The sequence below is a fragment of the Lepisosteus oculatus genome, unplaced genomic scaffold, assembly GCF_040954835.1.
Source record: "Lepisosteus oculatus isolate fLepOcu1 unplaced genomic scaffold, fLepOcu1.hap2 HAP2_SCAFFOLD_663, whole genome shotgun sequence".
Taxonomy (NCBI): Eukaryota; Metazoa; Chordata; class Actinopteri; order Semionotiformes; family Lepisosteidae; genus Lepisosteus; species Lepisosteus oculatus.
Genome location: NW_027168217.1, coordinates 12,809 through 37,578, shown reverse-complemented (window position 1 = coordinate 37,578; position 24,770 = coordinate 12,809). Strand labels below are relative to the sequence as shown.

General features: G+C 57.4%; 1 protein-coding gene across 1 annotated transcript; it reads right to left on the bottom strand.

Moving 5' to 3' along the window:
* Window positions 1–896: 896 nt before the first annotated feature.
* On the bottom strand, window positions 897–24,393 carry ppp1r10 (protein phosphatase 1, regulatory subunit 10). The gene is made up of 18 exons (XM_069186613.1): window positions 23,750–24,393; window positions 16,070–16,183; window positions 15,898–15,984; window positions 14,687–14,822; window positions 14,522–14,573; window positions 14,132–14,224; window positions 13,662–13,811; window positions 12,947–13,052; window positions 12,704–12,810; window positions 12,001–12,101; window positions 11,635–11,803; window positions 10,548–10,694; window positions 9,385–9,631; window positions 8,738–8,813; window positions 7,816–8,034; window positions 7,104–7,230; window positions 5,445–5,873; window positions 897–3,687 (listed from the first exon to the last, which is right to left on the bottom strand). The coding sequence occupies exons 2-18, from the start codon at window positions 16,174–16,176 to the stop codon at window positions 3,578–3,580; spliced, it is 2,463 nt and encodes an 820-aa protein (XP_069042714.1). The 5' UTR covers window positions 16,177–16,183; window positions 23,750–24,393; the 3' UTR covers window positions 897–3,577.
* Between the last annotated feature and the right edge of the window lie 377 nt (window positions 24,394–24,770).

The window sequence follows — 24,770 nt, the reverse complement described above, 5'->3', positions numbered from 1 at the left end:
GGGCACACAGTTACAGGTGGGGCGGGGAACAGCACGAGGGGCGGAGTCAGAGCATGACACCATGAGGGGGGCGGGGTTAGGACGTGGTACACTGGAAGGGGGCGGGGCACATTCTAATGGGGGCAGTGGTGAAGCATGATGGTATGGGCGGGGCACACAGTTACAGGGGGGCGGGGAACAGCACGAGGGGCGGAGTCAGAGCGTGACACACAATGAGGGGGCGGGGCTAGGACGTAGTACACTGGAAGAGGGGGCGGGGCCAGGGCACAGGGGAACAGGTACAACAAGCATCCACCCCTCCAAACAGGCCCTCCGATACACGGGCTGATCGAGAGCTCCCTCTACTGGGGGGTGGGGGCACGATGCCGACTTTAGGTTCCTCATCAATTAAACACCATTTGCCCAGCGGTGGTCTTCACCAGACCAGGAACGGACTGTGCTGAAGGCCCTTTACAGCTGACTTTCTAAACCCCCCAAAAAAACACCTCCAAGCCTGGCTGGGAGCATTAACGATTACCCTGCTAATTAAGCTATGAGAGAGAGAGAGAGAGAGAGAGAGAGAGAGAGGGGCAGAACGCAGATGAAAGAAGGAAACGCCGAGGACACCAGCTACACCCACCCGCACCCCAAGGAGGTGAGTTTGACACTTGCATCAGAAAGAAACCCCCAGGGCGTCTCCCACCTGTGCCTCTAATTGCCCTAATTGGTCTCCTTAATTGCTTAATTGGACAAGAGGAATCCTTTCTTTCTCGAGCAGCTGGCCGACGTCCATTTAAGAGACCGCTCTTCCGAAGGGCCGCTGATCGTGTCCTCGCCCTTCCGGGGGGTGAAACCCCCCCCCCCCCCAAAAAAAAAAACATCTAAAGACGAGAAAAGAGTCCACAGAAGCCCAGCCCTCAAAGTTTCATCACATTTATTAATAAATGTACAAAATATATATATATATACATGAGCATCCTGTGTGTGCGTACACGCGCGCAAGCATTCCACACAGACACAAGGAGATCCATCTGGAAAAACCAAATATTTTTTCCTTTTTAAAAAAAAAAACAAAAAAAGACCGCTCGTCATCGTCTCATCGTCGAGAAAAAACAACAACAATACGACAAGAAAGAGAAACCAAACAAAAGAGGGAAAAAAAAATGTCCATCGGTCCCACAAGAGACGAGAAGAGAAGAGCTCAAGTTTTCACAGAAAACACTCTGGTTCCTTTGCCCCTGCCCCCACCCCACCGCGGGGCGTGGGGTGGGGGGCTGCGGGTTCGGATCCGGGCTGTGACCCAGGACGAAGGTCTTGGTTGGGGGGGTGAGAGGGAGACAGACCTGGAGGGAGGGAGGGAGGGAGGGCGTGGAGTCTGTTTTTATAAAACGGTCTGTCCCAGTAACCCCCAGCAGGGGGCGTGGAGTGGGGGGCTGCGGGTTCGGATCCGGGCTGTGACCCAGGACGAAGGTCTTGGTTGGGGGTGAGGGGGGGCGAGAGGGAGACAGACCTGGAGGGAGGGCGTGGAGTCTGTTTTTATAAAACGGTCTGTTCCAGTAACCCCCAGCGGGGCGTGGGGTGGGGGGCTGCGGGTTCGGATCCGGGCTGTGACCCAGGACGAAGGTCTTGGTTGGGGGGGGTGAGAGGGAGACAGACCTGGAGGGAGGGAGGGAGGGAGGGCGTGGAGTCTGTTTTTATAAAACGGTCTGTCCCAGTAACCCCCAGCAGGGGGCGTGGAGTGGGGGGCTGCGGGTTCGGATCCGGGCTGTGACCCAGGACGAAGGTCTTGGTTGGGGGTGAGGGGGGGCGAGAGGGAGACAGACCTGGAGGGAGGGAGGGAGGGCGTGGAGTCTGTTTTTATAAAACGGTCTGTCCCAGTAACCCCCAGCAGGGCGTGGAGTGGGGGGCTGCGGGTTCGGATCCGGGCTGTGACCCAGGACGAAGGTCTTGGTTGGGGGGGGGGGGCGAGAGGGAGACAGACCTGGAGGGAGGGAGGGAGGGAGGGCGTGGAGTCTGTTTTTATAAAACAGTCTGTCCCAGTAACCCCCAGCAGGGCGTGGGATGGGGGGCTGCGGGTTCGGATCCGGGCTGTGACCCAGGACGAAGGTCTTGGTTGGGGGGGTTGGGGAGAAGGGGACAGCAACGTGATTCCTTTCCACACCACCGGCCTGCAGCGAAGACCCCCCCCTGTCCAATCCTCCACCCCACAATAAATAAAATCAGCTGGCTCGCCGGACCCGGGTTCGAAGACCCAGCGCTGTTTAGCGTGAGGGCCCCCGTCATGTGGCTTCTGTAGCGCTTCAAGGGGGGTGGGTGGGTGTGGGGGTGAGGAATCGATCCCCCGAATCTTGGGGATTTCGGGGAGCCGGGGTGGGCTGGGGGTGGTGGTGGGGAGTGTGAGCCCCCTCCCGGTTGTGCCGGGTGTTGTGTCTGGGCTGGGCTAATACTGACCTACATGGAACGACGCCCCCCAGGCAGGAGGGGAAGCGAACTTCAAATCCGCTCGAGCAGCGGCCCCTCAGCAGCAGGCTGGGGGACCCCACAACTGGGGGGGGGCAGAAAAACACACACACACGTGGGGGAGCTCAGAGGGGGGTGTGTAATACAACCCCCGGCTCCTGAAAGTGGGGGACACCCCCCCCACACACACTTCTGAGCAGCCCCAGGTGTTGGGGTGCTGTCCCTCATGGGCGGGACCCTCCCACCCCCTCCAGGTCCCCCCAACCAGACCACCCCCCCCACAAGGACGGGGGGGAGAGGAGAGAAGAGAGAGTCGCTCCCCTTCAAACACCACAGCCCCCCCCCGAGCTGGAGGGGGGTCCCTCACAGCTGACAGAGAAACGGGGCTCCTGATCCCCTAAACCTGAACAGAGACACCCCCCCACAAACAACACCGATTGGTCACCTGCGCCCCTTTGTAAAACCGTCTCCTTCCCACCCCGGCCCCCCCCACCGACCGACCGACCGATGGGGGACCCCGAAATCCGATCTTTCCACTCCCGGGGGAAAAAAGTGGTTCGCAAGAAATGGGGGGGGAGTGGTCCTGTACCCCACCCCACCCACCCACCCACCGGCCATGACACCCCCGGTAGTGGTCACTGTGCAGCTGTGCAACGGGGGCTCTTCGGCTGGGCGCGGGGGACCCCGGCGCGCGCGCCCCCCTGCTGGCTGCACAACAGGAGGCGCGCTCTTACAGGGCCCTGACACATACGCTCGCCCGCGGTGGTGGTGGTGGTGGCGGGGGGTGGTAGCGGACCGGAGCCGTGTACAGAATGAAGCCCCTCCACACAGATGCCCCACCCCCCTCCCCGGCCGCCTCTGTACAGTCCCGGCAGCCTGCGCCGAGCCCCGCTGTGTTAGGGCCTCCTCCGCGTTGTGCCTGGTGTTGTGCCCGGCCAGCCCCACCCCTCCTCCTCCTCCTCCTGCTCCTCCTCCAGGGGGCCGGGAGGGAGGAGTCACACCCCAGCAGCACCAGGCGAGGGAGGGTGGGGGAAGACGACAGGGGGAGTCCATCGTTTTAATCGCTTGAGTGAGTGTGTGTGTGTGTGCGCTGTCTCCGCTGGTGAGTCCAGCCCACCTCCGGGGCTCCGCGGGGTGTCTAGGGCAGCGGGGGGCCGTTGACCCCAGGGTGGTAGAAAGCACAGTTGTTCTCGTAGCGACAGCTGCCCTTCATCATGAAGTGTCTGCACACGGGCCGGCTGGACATGTCTGCAGCACACAGAGAGAAAGAGAGAGAGGAGAGAGAGGGGGGTTACTACAGACACAGGCTGCACGGAGAGTCAGCACACAGAGAGGAGAGAGAGACAGGAGAGTCAGCACACAGAGAGAGAGAGGAGAGAGAGGGGGGTTACTACAGACACAGGCTGCATGGAGAGTCAGCACACAGAGAGGAGAGAGAGGAGAGAGAGGGGGGAGAGAGAGAGGAGAGAGCACACAGAGAGAGAGAGGAGAGAGAGGGGGGTTACTACAGACACAGGCTGCACGGAGAGTCAGCACACAGAGAGGAGAGAGAGACAGGAGAGTCAGCACACAGAGAGAGGGGAGAGAGAGGAGAGTCAGCACACAGAGAGAGGAGAGAGACAGGAGAGTCAGCACACAGAGAGAGGAGAGAGACAGGAGAGTCAGCACACAGAGAGAGAGAGGAGAGAGAGGGGGGTTACTACAGACACAGGCTGCATGGAGAGTCAGCACACAGAGAGGAGAGAGAGAGGAGAGAGAGACAGGAGAGTCAGCACACAGAGAGAGAGAGGAGAGAGAGGGGGGTTACTACAGACACAGGCTGCATGGAGAGTCAGCACACAGAGAGGAGAGAGAGACAGGAGAGTCAGCACACACAGAGAGAGAGAGGAGAGAGAGAGAGGAGAGAGAGAGGAGAGTCAGCACACAGAGAGAGGGGAGAGAGAGGAGAGAGAGGAGAGACAGCACACAGAGAGAGAGAGAGAGAGAGGGGGGTTAATACAGACACAGGCTGCATGGAGAGTCAGCACACACAGAGAGAGAGAGGAGAGAGAGAGGATAGAGAGGAGAGAGAGCACACAGAGAGAGGAGAGAGAAGGGGGTTAATACAGACACAGGCTGCATGGAGAGTCAGCACACAGAGAGAGGAGAGAGAGACAGGAGAGTCAGCACACAGAGAGAGGAGAGAGAGACAGGAGAGTCAGCACACAGAGAGAGGAGAGAGAGGGGGGTTAATACAGACACAGGCTGCATGGAGAGTCAGCACACAGAGAGAGAGAGGAGAGTCAGCACACAGAGAGGGGAGAGAGGAGAGAGAGGGGAGATTAGACAGGGGCTGATACAGAGGCTGCATGGAGGGTCAGCACACAGAGAGAGAGGAGAGAGAGAGGAGATTAGACGGGCTGATACAGACAGGCTGCATGGAGAGTCAGCACACAGAGAGAGAGAGGAGAGTCAGCACACAGAGAGGGGAGAGAGGAGAGAGAGGGGAGATTAGACAGGGGCTGATACAGAGGCTGCATGGAGAGTCAGCACACAGAGAGAGGAGAGAGAGAGGAGAGTCAGCACACAGAGAGAGGAGAGAGAGAGGAGAGTCAGCACACAGAGAGAGGAGAGTCAGCACACAGAGAGAGGAGAGAGAGGAGAGTCAGCACACAGAGAGAGGAGAGAGAGAGGAGAGTCAGCACACAGAGAGAGGAGAGAGAGAGGAGAGTCAGCACACAGAGAGAGGAGAGGGAGGAGAGTCAGCACACAGAGAGAGGAGAGGGAGGAGAGTCAGCACACAGAGAGAGGAGAGGGAGAGAGCACACAGAGAGAGGAGAGAGAGAGGGGAGAGAGAGGGGAGACAGCACACAGAGAGAGGAGAGAGAGAGGGGAAAGGGGTTAACACAGACACAGGCCCCAGGACGTGACGAGAGAGAGAGAGAGGAGACAGAAGGGACAGGAGGCACAGAGGGGGGGGGCAGACGCAGACACTGCAGCAGGGGGTCGAAGCGCCTTCTCCTCACCTCCCATGTGGGGCCCGTTGGGGCCCCCCCCTCCTCCGCGGGGGGGCCCCCCTCCGCCTCCGCGCCCGGGCCTGCCCCGGAAGTTGGGGTCACCCCCCCCTCGGCCGCCGCGGCCCCTGTGGAAGTGCCCCCCTCCTCCTCCTCCTCCTCCTCCGCCGCCGCCGCCCCCTCCTCCTCCTCTCATGCCGTGGGGTCCCCCGCCCCCCCGCATGGGCTCCCCATGCTGGTCCCAGTAGCCCTCCCCCCCGCGGGGCTGGGGGTGCGGAGGGGGGGGCCCCATCATCCGGGGGCCCCCGCCCCCTCCCCCGTGGGGTCCCGGGTAGTGCCCGCCGGGGGGGCCGTGGCCGTGGGGGGGGTAGTGGGGGCCGCCCTTGGGTGGGGGGTACCCCCCGTTCATGGGGGGGCCGTGGCCCAGCAGTCCAGAACTCGCTGTGGGGGGAGAGAGAGAGAGAGAGTGGGGTTAACTGGGGGTCCCCATGGAGAGGCACACTGGGACAGAGGGAAGACCGCAGACGGGACCCCTCAAAGGTCACAGGTCGCCGAAGACCCCAGGGCCTCTATCACAGGGGTCACTGACTCTCCCAGCCCTGCCCCGCAGTGCTCACTGTCGGCCACCAGGGGGCGCTGAGTTCAGGGCCCCTATCACAGGGGTCACTGACCCTCTCAGCCCTGCCCTGCAGTGCTCACTATCGGCCACCAGGGGGCGCTGAGCTCAGGGCCTCTATCACAGGGGTCACTGACCCTCCCAGCCACCAGGGGGCGATCAGCTCAGGGCCTCTATCACAGGGGTCACTGACCCTCCCAGCCACCAGGGGGCGCTGAGCTCGGGGCCTCTATCACAGGGGTCACTGACCCTCCCAGCCCTGCCCCGCAGTGCTCACTGTCGGCCACCAGGGGGCGCTGAGCTCAGGGCCTCCATCACAGGGGTCACTGACCCCTCCAGCCACCAGGGGGCGATCAGCTCAGGGCCTCCATCACAGGGGTCACTGACCCTCCCAGCCCTGCCCCGCACTGCTCACTATCGGCCACCTGGGGGCGCTGAGCTCAGGGCCCCTATCACAGGGGTCACTGACCCTCCCACCCACCAGGGGGCGCTGAGCTCAGGGCCTCTATCACAGGGGTCACTGACCCTCCCACCCACCAGGGGGCGATCAGCTCAGGGCCTCTATCACAGGGGTCACTGACCCTCCCAGCCACCAGGGGGCGATCAGCTCAGGGCCTCTATCACAGGGGTCACTGACCCTCCCAGCCACCAGGGGGCGCTGGGCTCAGGGCCTCTATCACAGGGGTCACTGACCCTCCCACCCACCAGGGGGCGCTGAGCTCAGGGCCTCTATCACAGGGGTCACTGACCCTCCCAGCCACCAGGGGGCGCTGGGCTCAGGGCCTCTATCACAGGGGTCACTGACCCTCCCACCCACCAGGGGGCGCTGAGCTCAGGGCCTCTATCACAGGGGTCACTGACCCTCCCAGCCCTGCCCCGCAGTGCTCACTATCGGCCACCAGGGGGCGCTGAGCTCGGGGCCTCTATCACAGGGGTCACTGACCCTCCCAGCCACCAGGGGGCGCTGAGCTCGGGGCCTCTATCACAGGGGTCACTGACCCTCCCAGCCACCAGGGGGCGCTGGGCTCAGGGCCTCCATCACAGGGGTCACTGACCTGGCGGCGGGCCCGGCGGGGGGGGCTGGGGCTGGCTCTGCTGCAGGGAGCCCAGCAGCTGCTTGATCTTGTCCGAGAAGTCGGGCTGCTTGATCAGGTCCTCGGGGGTCTGGGTTCCGGAGCCGCCCTGGGAGGGACAGAGAGGCGCGACGGGTGAGTCAGGACACATCTAAATCAAACACACGGCCCGGGGGGCGGCTTGTTCCCCGCCCCCGCCACCCTCGGTGTACAGAAGAGCCTCCTGTCCTGACTGGAGGAGCTCACCCAGCTGTGTCCTGAGAGGAACCAGGGTATCAGCTTGTTCCCCACCCCCACCCCCCTCTGTGTACTGTAGAGCATCCTGTCCTGACTGGAGGAGCTCACCCAGCTGTGTCTGGAGAGAAGCCAGGGTATCGGCTTCAACCACAGGGCTGGGCAGCTTGTTCCCCACCCCCACCCCCCTCTGTGTACAGAAGAGCCTCCTGTCCTGACTGGAGGAGCTCACCCAGCTGTGTCTGGAGAGAAGCCGGGGTATCGGCTTCAACCACAGGGCTGGGCAGCTTGTTCCCCACCCCTACCACCCTGGGTGTACAGAAGAGCTCCCTGTCCCGACTGGAGGAGCTCACCCAGCTGGCTGGGCAGCTCGTCCCCCACCCCCACCACTCTTAGTGCACAGAGGCGCCTGGGCAGCTCGTTCCAGGGTGCGTCTCGGGGGGGGGGGTCAGGGTCTCACCATGATAGTGGACAGCAGCTCCTGCATGTTGACGGCCGGGGTACTGCTGCTGCTGTTGCCGCCGCTGCCCTGCGTCTGGGGGCTGCGGCCGCTGCCCAGGCTGCCCATCAGGTTGGCCAGGACGGGGGGCAGCTTCGCCCCCGGGCCCTCGGGGGAGTGCGAGGAGGGGGGCGCCGTGTCCATGGGCTCCAGGTAGCCCTCGTCCGCCGAGCTGGAGTCCTGCGAACCACACAGACGGCACCGCGGTCGGTCAGCGACAGGCCGGCAACACAGTCAGACAGGCCGGGCGACACAGTCAGACAGGCCGGGCGACACAGTCAGACAGGCCGGGCGACACAGTCAGACAGGCCGGGCGACACAGTCAGACAGGCCGGGCGACACAGTCAGACAGGCCGGCAACACAGTCAGACAGGCCAGGCGACACAGTCAGACAGGCCAGGCGACACAGTCAGACAGGCCAGGCGACACAGTCAGACAGGCCGGCGAGAGGCCGTGCACGCAGACAGGCCGGGCGACACAGTCAGGCAGGCAGGGCGACACAGTCAGACAGGCCGGGCAACACCAGTCAGACAGGCCGGGCAACACCAGTCAGACAGGCCGGTGAGAGGCCGTGCACGCAGACAGGCTGGCGACACCCTCAGACAGGCCGGGCGACACCGTAAGACAGGCCGGTGAGAGGCCGTGCACGCAGACAGGCCGGCGACACAGTCAGACAGGCTGGCGAGAGGCCGTGCACGCAGACAGGCCGGGCGACACAGTCAGACAGGCCGGGCGACACAGTCAGACAGGCCGGCGAGAGGCCGTGCACGCAGACAGGCCGGGCGACACCCTCAGACAGGCCGGCGAGAGGCCGTGCACGCAGACAGGCCGGCGACACAGTCAGAGAGGCGAATGGGTGACATGAGGCGAATGAGGGGCGTACCTCATCCAGCGGGATGAGCCGGGGCGGCACGGGCTCGTAGGGCTCGGGGTCCGGCTCGTGGGGGCTGTCTGGCACGCTGGGGAGGAAGACAGAGGACAGACGGTCACACAACCGCGCCGCACTGCGGCCACGCAGGTCCTGCCAGAGCCCGAGAGCTCCGGGGGGGCGACTGCAGCGTATCGATCCGAGGAGCTCACCCAGCTGTGTCTGGAGAGAAGCCGGGGTATCGGCTTCAACCACAGGGCTGGGCAGCTTGTTCCCCACCCCCACCACCCTCTGTGTACAGTAGAGCCTCCTGTCCTGACTGGAGGAGCTCACCCAGCTGTGTCTGGAGAGAAGCCAGGGTATCGGCTTCAACCACAGGGGCTGGGCGGCCTGTTCCCCACCCCCACCCCTCTCTGTGTACAGTAGAGCCTCCTGTCCTGACTGGAGGAGCTCACCCAGCTGTGTCTGGAGAGGAGCCGGGGTATCGGCCTCAACCACAGGGACTGGGCGGCCTGTTCCCCACCCCCACCACCCTCTGTGTACAGAAGAGCCTCCTGTCCTGACTGGAGGAGCTCACCCAGCTGTGTCTGGAGAGAAGCCGGGGTATCGGCTTCAACCACAGGGACTGGGCGGCCTGTTCCCCACCCCCGCCCCCAGCTCACCTCTCCTTGGACAGGAAGATCTCCTGCAGGATGCCCTTCTCGCGGTCCTGCTGCACGTAGCGCTCCACGCTGGCGCTGCCCGGGATGACCAGGCTGCTCGGCAGGTTCAGCGGCCGCGGCGCCGCCCAGGGCACCTTCTCCTCCATGGCGTCGTGGGAGAGGCGGCGGGCCGTCTCGAAGGCCTGTCGGTCCATCATCATCTCGCGCTTGGCCGCCTCGCCGAAGTCCTTGATCTTGTTCACGTTGACTGTGGGGGGGCGGGAGAAGAAAGGGGGGCGTGTTGTGAGACACAGACCGCAGAGAGAGAGAGAGAGAGAGAGAGAGAGAGACGGGCGCTTCCGTACGCTAAGGGTGGTGGGGGTGGGGAACAAGCTGCCTCTGTCACGGGGATCACTGACTCTCCCAGCCCTGCCCTGCACTGCTCACTATCGGCCACCAGGGGGCGCTGAGCTCAGGGCCTCTATCACAGGGGTCACTGACCCTCCCAGCCACCAGGGGGCGCTGAGCTCAGGGCCTCTATCACAGTGGTCACTGACCCTCCCAGCCACCAGGGGGCGCTGAGCTCAGGGCCTCTATCACAGTGGTCACTGACCCTCCCAGCCACCAGGGGGTGCTGAGCTCAGGGCCTCTATCACAGGGGTCACTGACCCTCCCAGCCCTGCCCCGCAGTGCTCACTATCGGCCACCAGGGGGCGATCAGCTCAGGGCCTCTATCACAGGGGTCACTGACCCTCCCAGCCCTGCCCCGCAGTGCTCACTATCGGCCACCAGGGGGCGATCAGCTCAGGGCCTCTATCACAGGGGTCACTGACCCTCCCAGCCCTGCCCCGCAGTGCTCACTATCGGCCACCAGGGGGCGATCAGCTCAGGGCCTCTATCACAGGGGTCACTGACCCTCCCAGCCCTGCCCCGCAGTGCTCACTATCGGCCACCAGGGGGCGATCAGCTCAGGGCCTCTATCACAGGGGTCACTGACCCTCCCAGCCCTGCCCCGCAGTGCTCACTATCGGCCACCAGGGGGCGCTGAGCTCAGGGCCTCTATCACAGGGGTCACTGACCCCCCAGCCACCAGGGGGCGATCAGCTCAGAGCCTCTATCACAGGGGTCACTGACCCTCCCAGCCCTGCCCCGCAGTGCTCACTGTCGGCCACCCAGCGGCTCACCTCTCTCGGTCTCGTCCAGCTCGAAGTAGAAGTACTGCTTGAGCTGGCTGTCCTCGGCCCAGCGCACCGTCTTCCTCTTGCGGCCCTTCCTGGTGAGCTGGGGCTCGTCCTCGCCGCGCGGCTCCGACAGCGCGTTGGGCTTCTCCGCTGCGGGGGGGAGGGGGAGAGGTGAGCCCACAGTGCCTTGCAAGCACCGCGACGCTAACTGCCTGAGCGGATCTGACCACAGGGGTGTGTGGTCAGTGTGGTCAGTGTGGTGATGCCCAGAGGGGTGTGTGGTCAGTGTGGTCAGTGTGGTGATGCCCAGAGGGGTGTGTGGTCAGTGTGGTCAGTGTGGTGATGCCCAGAGGGGTGTGTGGTCAGTGTGGTGATGCCCAGAGGGGTGTCCGGTCAGTGTCATGATGAGCACAGGGGTGTGTGGTCAGTGTGGTCAGTGTGGTGATGCCCAGAGGGGAGTGTGGTCAGTGTCATGATGAGCACAGGGGTGTGTGGTCAGTGTGGTCAGTGTGGTGATGCCCAGAGGGGAGTGTGGTCAGTGCGGTCAGTGTGGTGATGCCCAGAGGGGTGTGTGGTCAGTGTGGTGATGCCCAGAGGGGTGTGTGGTCAGTGTGGTCAGTGTGGTGATGCCCAGAGGGGAGTGTGGTCAGTGCGGTCAGTGTGGTGATGCCCAGAGGGGTGTGTGGTCAGTGTGGTGATGCCCAGAGGGGTGTGCGGTCAGTGTGGTGAGGAGCACAGGGGTGTGTGGTCAGTGTGGTGCTGCCCAGAGGGGTGTGCGGTCAGTGTGGTCAGTGTGGTGATGCCCAGAGGGGTGTGTGGTCAGTGCGGTCAGTCTGGTGATGCCCAGAGGGGCGTGTGGTCAGTGTGGTCAGTGTGGTGAGGAGCACAGGGGTGTGTGGTCAATGTGGTGATGCCCAGAGGGGTGTGCGGTCAGTGTGGTCAGTGTGGTGATGCCCAGAGGGGTGTGTGGTCAGTGTGGTGATGCCCAGAGGGGTGTGTGGTCAGTGTGGTCAGTCTGGTGATGCCCAGAGGGGTGTGCGGTCAGTCTGGTGATGCCCAGAGGGGCGTGCCGTCGGGTCCGGAGGCCCACCTGTGTCCATGGGCTCCGCGCCCTCCTCGGTGGGCACCGGCGTGCCAGGCTGCTCCAGCTCGGGGGCGTCGTGCGCAGCGGCCAGCTGGGGGGCGGAGGCCGGCTCCGGGGACGAGGGCTTGGCTGGCGCCGGGGCGTCCGAGGAGGGCTTGCTGTCGAAGGGGCAGGACTGCACCCGGGGAGGAGAGGGGAGAGGAGACGCACGTCAGTTCCACAGCCCGCCAGCAGGGCGGCGACACAACACCCCTCCCCGGACAACTCGGACCCTGGCCCACGACCTCGTCCCGGACAGGGGCAAGCGCCCCCTGCCCAAATACCCCCACCCCGAGCCAGTAACGACCCCAGAGCCCAGGAGGCGGCGGGCACCTTGTTGCTGGTGGGCGAGACGGCCTTCTTCTTCTTCTTGATCTTGATGCCGGGCACCGGCGCCGAGTTGAGGGCGTCCAGGAAGCCGGTGCACTCGATCGCTGTGTTGGGGGGGGAGGGAGAGGGAGAGGGAGAGATCAACGTGTGCTCTTGGCCAAGACGCTGCCCGTCCTGCCCTGCAGTGCTCACTATCGGCCACCAGGGGGCGTTGAGCTCAGAGCCTCTATCACAGGGGTCACTGACTCTCCCAGCCCTGCCCCGCAGTGCTCACTGTCGGCCACCAGGGGGCGCTGAGCTCAGGGCCTCTATCACAGGGGTCACTGACCCTCCCAGCCCTGCCCTGCAGTGCTCACTATCGGCCACCAGGGGGCGATCAGCTCAGGGCCTCTATCACAGGGCTCACTGACCCTCCCAGCCACCAGGGGGCGCTGAGCTCAGGGCCTCTATCACAGGGCTCACTGACCCTCCCAGCCACCAGGGGGCGCTGGGCTCAGGGCCTCTATCACAGGGGTCACTGACCCTCCCAGCCACCAGGGGGCGCAGAGCTCAGGGCCTCTATCACAGGGGTCACTGACCCTCCCAGCCCTGCCCCGCAGTGCTCACTATCGGCCACCAGGGGGCGATCAGCTCAGGGCCTCTATCACAGGGGTCACAGACCCTCCCAGCCCTGCCCCCGGGGGGGCAGAGAGGGGTAAATACTCACGCTGGGGGGGGATGATCTTGACCTTGATCTCCTTGGTGGAGTTGGGGGTGGTGTTGAGGGGCTTGTACTTCTTCTCCACTGGGGGGATGTCTGGCAGATTCGAGGAGCTGAGAGAGAGAGAGAGAGAGAGAGAGGGAGATCAGGGGGGGTCTCACACACAGTCCGGAGAGGAGAGAGATTATGGGGGTGCGCGGTGCGGTGCGGTTCGGTCCGGTTCTGGCAGCAGGGCCCGCCTTCTCTCACCTCTGCCTCTTCAGCACCGCGGGCTTGATGTTGTACTTGTCGCCCAGCTGGGGGGGGGCGGAGTTCTTCTTGGGCGGGACAGGAGCAGGGGCCTCAACCTCCAGCCCTGGAGAGAGAGACAGAGAGAAAATAGAGGTGTGGTCAGGGTCCAGAGAGAGAGAGACTGTAGATCAGACTGTACAGCCCAGAGTGTCTCCTCCTACAGCCCCAACACACAGCAGATCAGGGGCAGGAGAGAGAGAGAGACTGTAGATCAGACTGTACAGCCCAGAGTGTCTCCTCCTACAGCCCCAACACACAGCAGATCAGGGGCAGGAGAGAGAGAGAGACTGTAGATCAGACTGTACAGCCCAGAGTGTCTCCTCCTACAGCCCCAACACACAGCAGATCAGGGGCAGGAGAGAGAGAGAGACTGTAGATCAGACTGTACAGCCCAGAGTGTCTCCTCCTACAGCCCCAACACACAGCAGATCAGGGGCAGGAGAGAGAGAGAGACTGTAGATCAGACTGTACAGCCCAGAGTGTCTCCTCCTACAGCCCCAACACACAGCAGATCAGGGGCAGGAGAGAGAGAGAGACTGTAGATCAGACTGTACAGCCCAGAGTGTCTCCTCCTACAGCCCCAACACACAGCAGATCAGGGGCAGGAGAGAGAGAGAGACTGTAGATCAGACTGTACAGCCCCAACACACAGCAGCGCAGGGGAGACCCTCACCTGTCGACCGGAACTTGGCGTGACTGGGCGCCGTGGTCCGGGGGGCCTTGGGCTTCTCTCTCTTCTTCTCCTCCTCCGCTGGCTTCCCTCCCTCTGCCCCCTTCACCTCACTCGTTTTCCCCTTCACCTCCTCCCTCTTACGCTTCTTATCTGAGAGAGGCGGGGAAATAAAAAAACAAAACAGGTTCAGGCCAAGACGGAGACAAGCTTTGTCTGCAAGGAATTCCGAGTCCGAACACAGAGCCTTCGACTACACCTACAGGAAGGCAGGCCGGAGCAAAGCCTCGTGGGAAACGTAGTCCCTCATTGCCCCGATTCCAGGTAACAATAAGAATCGGGGTGGGTGTGAAAACTACAACTCCCACAGTGCAGTGCGCAGGCATGCCCACAGCCTGGTTTTACTTTGCGGCGATGGCTGCTGGGAAATGTAGTTCCTGGGGGAGGGAGGGAGGGAGAGAGAGAGAACTCACCTGAGGGGGATGCCCCAGCAGACGACGCCCCGCTCTGGGAGCGGATGATGGCCATCCATCCGTCCACCAGCACCGAGGCCAGCTTCCTCAGCTCTGTGGGGGGGGAGAGAGAGAGAGAGTGTGTGTGAGAACGAGTGTGTGTGCGTGGTGTGTCGGTACGTCTCAATGACCTGACAGCTCCTATCCCTACTGCCTCTCTGTTACTCGTGGTGTCATCTGGGGAAAACTGTATCATTTATTCTCTCCTACTCTGGAACCTCAATTCTCCCCACTTCTGTCCCATCTCTCCTTGCGGGAAAATGCCTTTCATTGCCAACAACCGAAATAAATAAATAAACCTTGAGTGATTGATTAATTGATTAATTGATTGATTGACTGATTGGCTCTCACCTTCACTGTAGCCACTCTTGCTCAGTTGCTTCACCAGCTTGGCCGTGTTGTTCTGGGGAGGAAGAGAGAGAGAGACGCAGGGGGTCAGTGCTGGGATTAACGGGGGGAGGGGGTCTCCCGACGCCGAGGGGCAGCCCGCCGGGCCGGGCCGGGGGGGTCTCTTACCTGCTTCAGGTGATCCACGGTGAGGGGCAGCTTCTGCAGGGTCAGCAGGATGAGCTGCAGCATGGGCGTGTTGTTGGTGGTCTTGGAGTAGGTCAGCCAGCCGTTGAGCAGCTTGTAACCTCCCACCCGGATAAACCTGCAGGGGGCGACAGAGAGAGAGTCACACGCGCACGGTCATGGGGCCTGACGAGGCCGTGTGAACAATGAGACAGGTGTGTGTGGGGTCAGGGGTCGAGGGTCAGGGGTCACGGGGCCTGACGAGGCCATGTGAACAAAGAGCTGAGGCAGGTGTGAGGGGTCGGGGGGTCACAGGGCCCGACGATGCTGTGTGAACAATGAGCTGAGGCAGTTGTGGGGGGTCAGGGGTCGAGGGTCGGGGGTCACAGGGCCTGACGATGCTGTGTGAACAATGAGCTGAGACAGTTGAGGGAGGTCAGGGGTCACAGGGCCCGACGATGCTGTGTGAACAATGAGCTGAGACAGTTGGGGGAGGTCAGGGGTCACAGGGCCCGACGATGCTGTGTGAACAATGAGCTGAGACAGGTGTGGGGTGTCAGGGGTCGAGGGTCGGGGGGTCACAGGGCCTGACGATGCTGTGTGAACAATGAGCTGAGGCAGGTGTGAGGGGTCGGGGGTCACAGGGCCTGACGATGCTGTGTGAACAATGAGCTGAGACAGTTGCGGGGGGTCAGGGGTCACAGGGCCCGACGATGCTGTGTGAACAATGAGCTGAGACAGGTGTGGGGTGTCAGGGGTCGAGGGTCGGGGGGTCACAGGGCCTGACGATGCTGTGTGAACAATGAGCTGAGGCAGGTGTGAGGGGTCGGGGGTCACAGGGCCTGACGATGCTGTGTGAACATTGAGCTGAGACAGTTGCGGGGGGTCAGGGGTCACAAGGCCTGACGATGCTGTGTGAACAATGAGCTGAGGCAGGCGTGGGGGGTCGGGGGTCAAGGGTTACAGGGCTTGACGATGCTGTGTGAACAGTGAGCTGAGGCAGGCGTGGGGGGTCAGGGGTCAAGGGTTACAGGGCTTGACGATGCTGTGTGAACAGTGAGCTGAGGCAGGCGTGGGGGGTCAGGGGTCAAGGGTTACAGGGCTTGACTGTGTGAACAATGCGCTGAGGCAGGCGTGGGGGGTCGGGGGTCAAGGGTTACAGGGCTTGACTGTGTGTGGGGGGGGGGTCAGGGGGAGAGAAAGGGAGCAGCTACCTGTTGAGGATGTCCTGGGATTTGGTCTGGAGGAGGATGTTGAGGTACAGGCACCGGCCCACCATCTTCTGGGAGGCCTTCATCAGACTGCAGAGAAAGGAGGAGGAGAGGTCAGACGGGGCCAGCCCAGGGCCGCGGCAGGCGGACGGGGGGGGAGGCGAGGAGGCCTCACCTGAAGATCTTGGAGACGCCCTCGGGGCTGCGGATGTCTCCCTCCTTCCCCAGGAAGGACTCCACCTCCTTCAGGAGCTCGCGGGGGTCCAGCGGGCCCACGGCCATCCCGCTGCTGGGAGAGAGGGGGGGGTCAGAGGTCAGCGCGCACCGCCAAAACACCGCTTCAACACTGCGCCGGGCCCGAGAGAGACAGGGTCAGAGGTCAACGCACACACACACTGCAGTGAGCCCAGACGCTGGCTCACACTTTAACACTGCACTGGGCCCGAGAGAGACAGGGTCAGAGGTCAAAACGCAATGCAGTGACCCCAGGCGCTGACTCGCACGTTAACACTGCACTGGGCCCGAGAGAGACAGGGTCAGAGGTCAACACACACCGCAGTGACCCCAGGCGCTGACTCGCACGTTAACACTGCACTGGGCCCGAGAGAGACAGGGTCAGAGGTCAACACACACCGCAGTGACCCCAGGCGCTGACTCGCACTTTAAGACTGCCCTCTGCCCGAGAGAGACAGGGTCAGAGGTCAACACACACACTGTAATGACCCCCAGACGCTGACTCACACTTTAAGACTGCCCTGGGCCTGGGAGAGACGGCTCTCTGAAACACAAGCCACCCGAGATCTGAAGATCTGAGATACAGGCAGTCTAACAACAGTTCTCGACTGCTGGTTCGCTGGAGGAACTACTACTGAACGAGATCTGAGACACAGCACAGCCTGACACTGAGGTACACTCACAGTGAAGACACTGCAGCAACACCACTGAACTAGATCTGAGACACAGCACTGACACTGAACTACACTCACAGTGAAGACACTGCAGCAACACCACTGAACTAGACCTGAGACACAGCACTGACACTGAACTACACTCACAGTGAAGACACTGCAGTCACACCACTGAACTAGATCTGAGACACAGCACTGACACTGAGCTACACTCACAGTGAAGACACTGCAGTAACACCACTGAACTAGATCTGAGACACAGCACTGACACTGAGCTACACTCACAGTGAAGACACTGCAGCAACACCACTGAACTAGACCTGAGACACAGCACTGACACTGAACTACACTCACAGTGAAGACACTGCAGTAACACGACTGAACTAGATCTGAGACACAGCACTGACACTGAGCTACACTCACAGTGAAGAAACTGCAGTAACACCACTGAACTAGATCTGAGACACAGCACTGACACTGAGCTACACTCACAGTGAAGACACTGCAGTAACACCACTGAACTAGACCTGAGACACAGCACTGACACTGAGCTACACTCACAGTGAAGACACTGCAGCAACACCACTGAACTAGACCTGAGACACAGCACAGCCTGACACTGAACTACACTCACAGGGAAGACACTGCAGTAACACGACTGAACTAGACCTGAGACACAGCACTGACACTGAGCTACACTCACAGTGAAGACACTGCAGCAACACCACTGAACTAGACCTGAGACACAGCACTGACACTGAACTACACTTACAGTGCAGTAACACCACTGAACTAGATCTGAGACACAGCACAGCCTGACACTGAGGTACACTCACAGTGAAGACACTGCAGCAACACCACTGAACTAGACCTGAGACACAGCACTGACACTGAGCTACACTCACAGTGAAGACACTGCAGCAACACCACTGAACTAGATCTGAGACACAGCACAGCCTGACACTGAGCTACACTCACAGTGAAGACACTGCAGTCACACCACTGAACTAGACCTGAGACACAGCACTGACACTGAGCTACACTCACAGTGAAGACACTGCAGTAACACCACTGAACTAGACCTGAGACACAGCACTGACACTGAGCTACACTCACAGTGAAGACACTGCAGCAACACCACTGAACTAGACCTGAGACACAGCACTGACACTGAGCTACACTCACAGTACACTGCAGTAACACCACTGAACTAGATCTGAGACACAGCACTGACACTGAACTACACTCACAGTGAAGACACTGCAGTAACACCACTGAACTAGATCTGAGACACAGCACTGACACTGAGCTACACTCACAGTGAAGACACTGCAGTAACACCACAGAACTAGACCTGAGACACAGCCCGACACTGAACTACACTCACAGTGAAGACACTGCAGTAACACCACTGAACTAGACCTGAGACACAGCACTGACACTGAACTACACTCACAGTGAAGACACTGCAGCAACACCACTGAACTAGACCTGAGACACAGCACTGACACTGAACTACACTCACAGTGAAGACACTGCAGTAACACCACTGAACTAGATCTGAGACACAGCACTGACACTGAACTACACTCACAGTGAAGACACTGCAGCAACACCACTGAACTAGACCTGAGACACAGCACTGACACTGAACTACACTCACAGTGAAGACACTGCAGTAACACCACTGAACTAGATCTGAGACACAGCACTGACACTGAGCTACACTCACAGTGAAGACACTGCAGTAACACCACTGAACTAGACCTGAGACACAGCACTGACACTGAACTACACTCACAGTGCAGTAACACCACTGAACTAGACCTGAGACACAGCCCGACACTGAACTACACTCACAGTGAAGACACTGCAGTAACACCACTGAACTAGACCTGAGACACAGCACTGACACTGAACTACACTCACAGTGAAGACACTGCAGTAACACGACTGAACTAGATCTGAGACACAGCACTGACACTGAGCTACACTCACAGTGAAGAAACTGCAGTAACACCACTGAACTAGATCTGAGACACAGCACTGACACTGAGCTACACTCACAGTGAAGACACTGCAGTAACACCACTGAACTAGACCTGAGACACAGCACTGACACTGAGCTACACTCACAGTGAAGACACTGCAGCAACACCACTGAACTAGACCTGAGACACAGCACAGCCTGACACTGAACTACACTCACAGTGAAGACACTGCAGTAACACGACTGAACTAGACCTGAGACACAGCACTGACACTGAGCTACACTCACAGTGAAGACACTGCAGCAACACCACTGAACTAGACCTGAGACACAGCACAGCCTGACACTGAGGTACACTCACAGTGAAGACACTGCAGCAACACCACTGAACTAGACCTGAGACACAGCACTGACACTGAGCTACACTCACAGTGAAGACACTGCAGCAACACCACTGAACTAGATCTGAGACACAGCACAGCCTGACACTGAGCTACACTCACAGTGAAGACACTGCAGTCACACCACTGAACTAGACCTGAGACACAGCACTGACACTGAGCTACACTCACAGTGAAGACACTGCAGTAACACCACTGAACTAGACCTGAGACACAGCACTGACACTGAGCTACACTCACAGTGAAGACACTGCAGTAACACCACTGAACTAGACCTGAGACACAGCACTGACACTGAACTACACTCACAGTGAAGACACTGCAGTAACACCACTGAACTAGACCTGAGACACAGCACTGACACTGAACTACACTCACAGTGAAGACACTGCAGCAACACCACTGAACTAGATCTGAGACACAGCACTGACACTGAGCTACACTCACAGTGAAGACACTGCAGTCACACCACTGAACTAGATCTGAGACACAGCACTGACACTGAGCTACACTCACAGTGAAGACACTGCAGCAACACCACTGAACTAGACCTGAGACACAGCACTGACACTGAACTACACTCACAGTGAAGACACTGCAGTCACACCACTGAACTAGATCTGAGACACAGCACTGACACTGAACTACACTCACAGTGAAGACACTGCAGTAACACCACTGAACTAGATCTGAGACACAGCACTGACACTGAGCTACACTCACAGTGAAGACACTGCAGCAACACCACTGAACTAGACCCGAGACCCAGCACTGCCTGACACTGAGCTACACTCACAGTGAAGACACTGCAGTAACACCACTGAACTAGACCTGAGACACAGCACTGACACTGAACTACACTCACAGTGAAGACACTGCAGTAACACCACTGAACTAGACCTGAGACACAGCACTGACACTGAACTACACTCACAGTGAAGACACTGCAGTAACACCACTGAACTAGACCCGAGACCCAGCACTGCCCTGTCATATCACTGAATCATAACGGATGAGACAAAACTCAGTTCCCTACATCACCGAATCACAGTATAAACACCCAGGTCTGTAACCTCCATAATAATATGGAAAGTTCAGAGTGACATCTTATTGCACAGTCTCTACTGGAAATTAATTAGTAGTTAATAGCAAAACTTGAATCCCTGACATTACCCATACTATACAAGGCAACAAGGTTAAGTGATGATCTCTTACTATCTTTAATAACATGTCAATATGGATGGGATGATGATTTTGTTTTTGGGAATCAACACTGCTGGATCGTGGGCTGCTGAGGTACCACCCCCGTGCGTGACACGCGTGAACCCGACCCGAGCCGTCACCTGCTGCCGCCCTGACGTCACCGACAACCCCCCCCCTCACAGGGCTGTGCCCAGGGAAGAGCGCTCCCACCCTCCTTGCGCCCTCTGGCGGACGTGCGGCGGAACTACACCGCGCCACCCTGCCAGGCAGAGAGACCAGGTGGGAAAAAATTTCCACTCCGGTGGCGAACCCCCTTTTTGAAACGCTGGAAGCCCGGGGTGGGGGAAGGGCGATCGACATCTGTCGCAACATGCTTTTCATAAACGTGTAAAAACCGTGGCGTGATGCATTCTTACACGATTATTTTTTTTTTAATTAACGCCCGGTGGCACGGTAGTAATATGTTAAGACCTCTGACGCTTCTGATCAAATATCCCAACACCTTTTCTCTTCCTGGGGGAGAACAGTGGGCATGACGGGCATTGGCCAGTCCTATCCCAGCCCAGTTTGAAGCTGGGGGGGGGCGCTATTCGTGATGCCCACCCCAAAAAAAGGTGCTCGTTTTTTTTTTAATTCCTCAGGTAAAACCCTCCCTTTCTCGTCCCCTGCGGTTATACCAGGCTGTGTGACTGTATTCTTGCCCGAATTGATCCGTTTCCTGCAGGTGAGACCATCGTAGATCATCTAAAATTAAATATATATATACACATATAGATGCGGTCAAAGGAAGTCTATATTCAAAGACACCTTTTTAATAGGAAAGCTCATGCAGGGCATGTACTTTCTGGAGGGTGTCAATTCGCTAGGAAAACCTGGCTGATCTGAGAGAGGGGGGGGAATTTGGAAATATTGATCTTCTAACGCATCAATCAATCAATCAATCAATCAATGAAAACCGTGCATGCATGGTTTTTTTTTTTAAAGCACCGTGCAGAACTAGTTAACAAGACACCGTACATACAGAGTTATTCCTTTTACAATGAAAATGGTTTGTCTAACCCTCCCCACCAAAAATAAAAAGACTTCAGAACCCACTGGAAATAGATTGACCAACGAAACAAGAAAACAGCAAAAGGCAAGAGCTATGAGGAATCCATGGAAGTCGTGAAATGTTATAGGAAAAAAAAAATAAATAAATGCCAGAAATTTGCTTATTCTTACCGGAGGGGAACATTGCGGCTGTGGCTCTAAATCTGCAGGGAGGGACAACGGTTTTTTTTTAAATCAAAAACCTAAAAATGACCAAATTACCTTGTTTTTTTTTTTTACCACTCCTTGCAACGGTACAGAGTGGGTAACATCACCCAGACGGGTTAGAAACACAGGTGGTGGTGGTGGTTTTTTTTTTTAAAGACAAGTCTTCCCAGATCAGTCTCACACGCCAATACCTCCCACCCCCTTCCTAAAAAACACTACATAAACTGGGAAATTTGGGATTTTCCAGGTAAAATCTGGACTAAGGAAGTCCCCAATATACGAAAAGATATTTTCTTTCCCAAAAGGACTTGGGATTCAAACTTCTGTGCAACACCTCCCTTTTCCCCCAAAAAAACAAGTGTTGGATTCGCCCAGCTAAAAATGTTTGTTTTTTTTAAAAAGAAAAGTGCTAAATTGAGTCTTTTGGGAGGTTGTTTTTTTTTATAATAACCTCCCACGTCACATTTTTCGATATCAAATGATCAAATTCGAGCTTCAAACATAAAATCCTAAAACAACATTGAATTGTTTTTTTTTTTTTGAAAATATTTAAGTTAATATTTAAGTGCTTTCAGAAACTTCACACCCTGGCTGCGTTTAAGTGTCGGGAGACCAGATGAGGCCGGTTTGTTTTGTTTTTTCTGCCCAGGTTATGGCGAATTTTTTCTTTTTCCCCGAAGACTTCCCTCAGAAAAGGGCAGGCACCTACAGTGAGCCACCCCCCAGAAAAAAAAGAGGAGGGAGGTTGTTTTCTTATTAAAAAAAAAAAACCCGGTCTCTTATCCCTCCCTGCCTCCTCCTACTTCCCTTTTCCAGCGACGCAATAGGTTTGCCGCCAAACCCCCTCGCCCTCACAAAGGAGCCGCCATTTTGTCCAACACCACCCCCCTCCCCACAACATGCCCGAAAAACAACACGACAGATTTTAAAAAGACAAACGCCGGTTCGCCTCGCTAATTTCAACTCCAGGGGGGTGTTTTAACGGTCACCGGCGGAAAATTTCCACAACCGACGACGACGACAACAAAAATATATCCAGATATCCGGCTACAAAACATCCACAACAGACGCGTGTCGCGCAAGACGAAGGGGTTACTTGTATCCGCACAGGGAGAGAGACTCGTTACTATAAAGCCAACCCGTCCGCCATTTTCCCTCCCAAAAGTTTAACTTTTCAAAATCGTCGAGGAAGAACAAACCCACCCCACCCCTTCAAAAAAAAAAAAAGATTATTAAAGAAAAAACATGTCGTCGATTAACGCATCTTTTCCACCTCCCTCCACGCTATCAACTCCCGGGATATACCCGCAATCTTTATCATCAGATTGCCCACTAAATATGATTTTTTTTCGCCCCCTGTTCTCGTTGTTGTTTTGCGGCTGCTGTTTTAGGTTCACCTGGAGGGGGGAAAAACAATTTCTGCCGTGAAGACATCGCACAGTTTCAGCCAAGAGACAGCACCGCTCACCGATCTGCCATTTTTCTAACGATTAAAAAAAAAAAAAAAACCCCCCCCACGACGAAGTCAAAAATAAGAATCATCATCATCATCATCATAATTTGATATTATTCTCGGGCAATCTTTATGTGTAGATTGCGTCGCCTCTGCAAACCTCCCCACGCTAGGATCAAGAAAAAAAAGCAACAAAAATAAAAACCCGACATTTTCAAGACATCGTTGGCTTTAATGCTCTCCTCTTCCCCACCCCTGACTAAAGGCTATCAACTCCCCCCGGCAATCTTTATGTACAGATTGCTTATAGGACACGTTCAAATTTATCCTGATCGCTTCATCGTTATAATAATAATAATTATATAGAGAGAAAGCAATCGTCTCACACACAAAGACACAGAACTTTATCCAGCAGCTCCGGCGTCTGTTGTGTGTGAGCTCATTAAAAAAAAAAAAGATTAATTTTTAAGGCGTGTTAAAACCCTCACAATGATCATTCATATATATATATAGGCAAGCAATGGTTTCTTTTTTTTAAAAAAAAGAATACAGCTTTGATTTCCCCTAGGAAGCAAATAGTTCAACGTTTTTTTTATATAGAAAAAAAAAATGGTTTCAAATTTGTTGGAAAATCGACACTTACTATCAAAAACTCTCTCTTTCTCTCTCCTCTCAGCGTCTCGGGTTACTATAGATTGCGCTTTTTTAAAAGCGACAATCTTTTGGTGGTTTGTTACAACAGTTTAGCGGGATAAACTGTCATGGTTGGTCTGTAACAAAGCAGAACGGTTTTTTTTTTTGGTTTTGTTGTGGCTGGAAGAAAAAAAAATTTGCTTTTTTTAGGTTATTTGGGCGGGTGCAAAGGAGAGGCCGGCTTTCTTCTGGAACTCGAAAGAGGTGGAAAAAAAACGAAAGGTCATCGCATTGTCCGTCGGACTTGGGCAGGGACGAAAAAGAGCTCAGTCTTTTTTTGTTTTTTTGTTTGTTTTTGGCCTGGTTTTGGTTTTCTCGTCAAAACAAAATGTCGGCTCCTCGACACCTCGGGGTTTCCTCTCTCGGCGAGTAAAAAACCTGCGGGGGAGAGAAAGGAGACAAAAGGTAGAATTAGCCACATGAACCCCCCGCAAAAAAAAAAAAAAAGGTAAATCCTCCCACAACTTTGAAGACGTACGTCTCGAAGTAAACAAAAAACGCCTTTAAAAAAATAAAGAACACAGCCATAAATCCAGGAAAACTACGCAGTTAAGGACGCTGGAAAGAAGAGCACGACCACCTACCTCTTAACAAATCCGGGAATGAGCGCGGCGCGGGGCGGGCCGCAGCTCTTATACCGCGGATGATTTTGACGTCACGGGTGACGTCGGGGCACGCGCAGACGGCGCGTTGCCGGGGCAACGGGGAGGGGAGAGGGAGGGGGCCGGGGCCGGGGCGCGGCCTGGCCTTTTTTGTCCGCCGCCATTTTGACGCCCTTGAGCGGAAGGAGGAGAGAAAAAAAACTGTATTTTGTATGAAAGTTGTATGAAAACACCGTGTTTGTGCTTATTCCTTTATTGTGCGTTGCATATAATAATGACTAGTTTGATATCCCACCCCCTTTTATTGGAACACCCACTGCTTTTCCAAAATAAATGAAATAACGGCAAACTAGCTCTTATTTGTCGTCC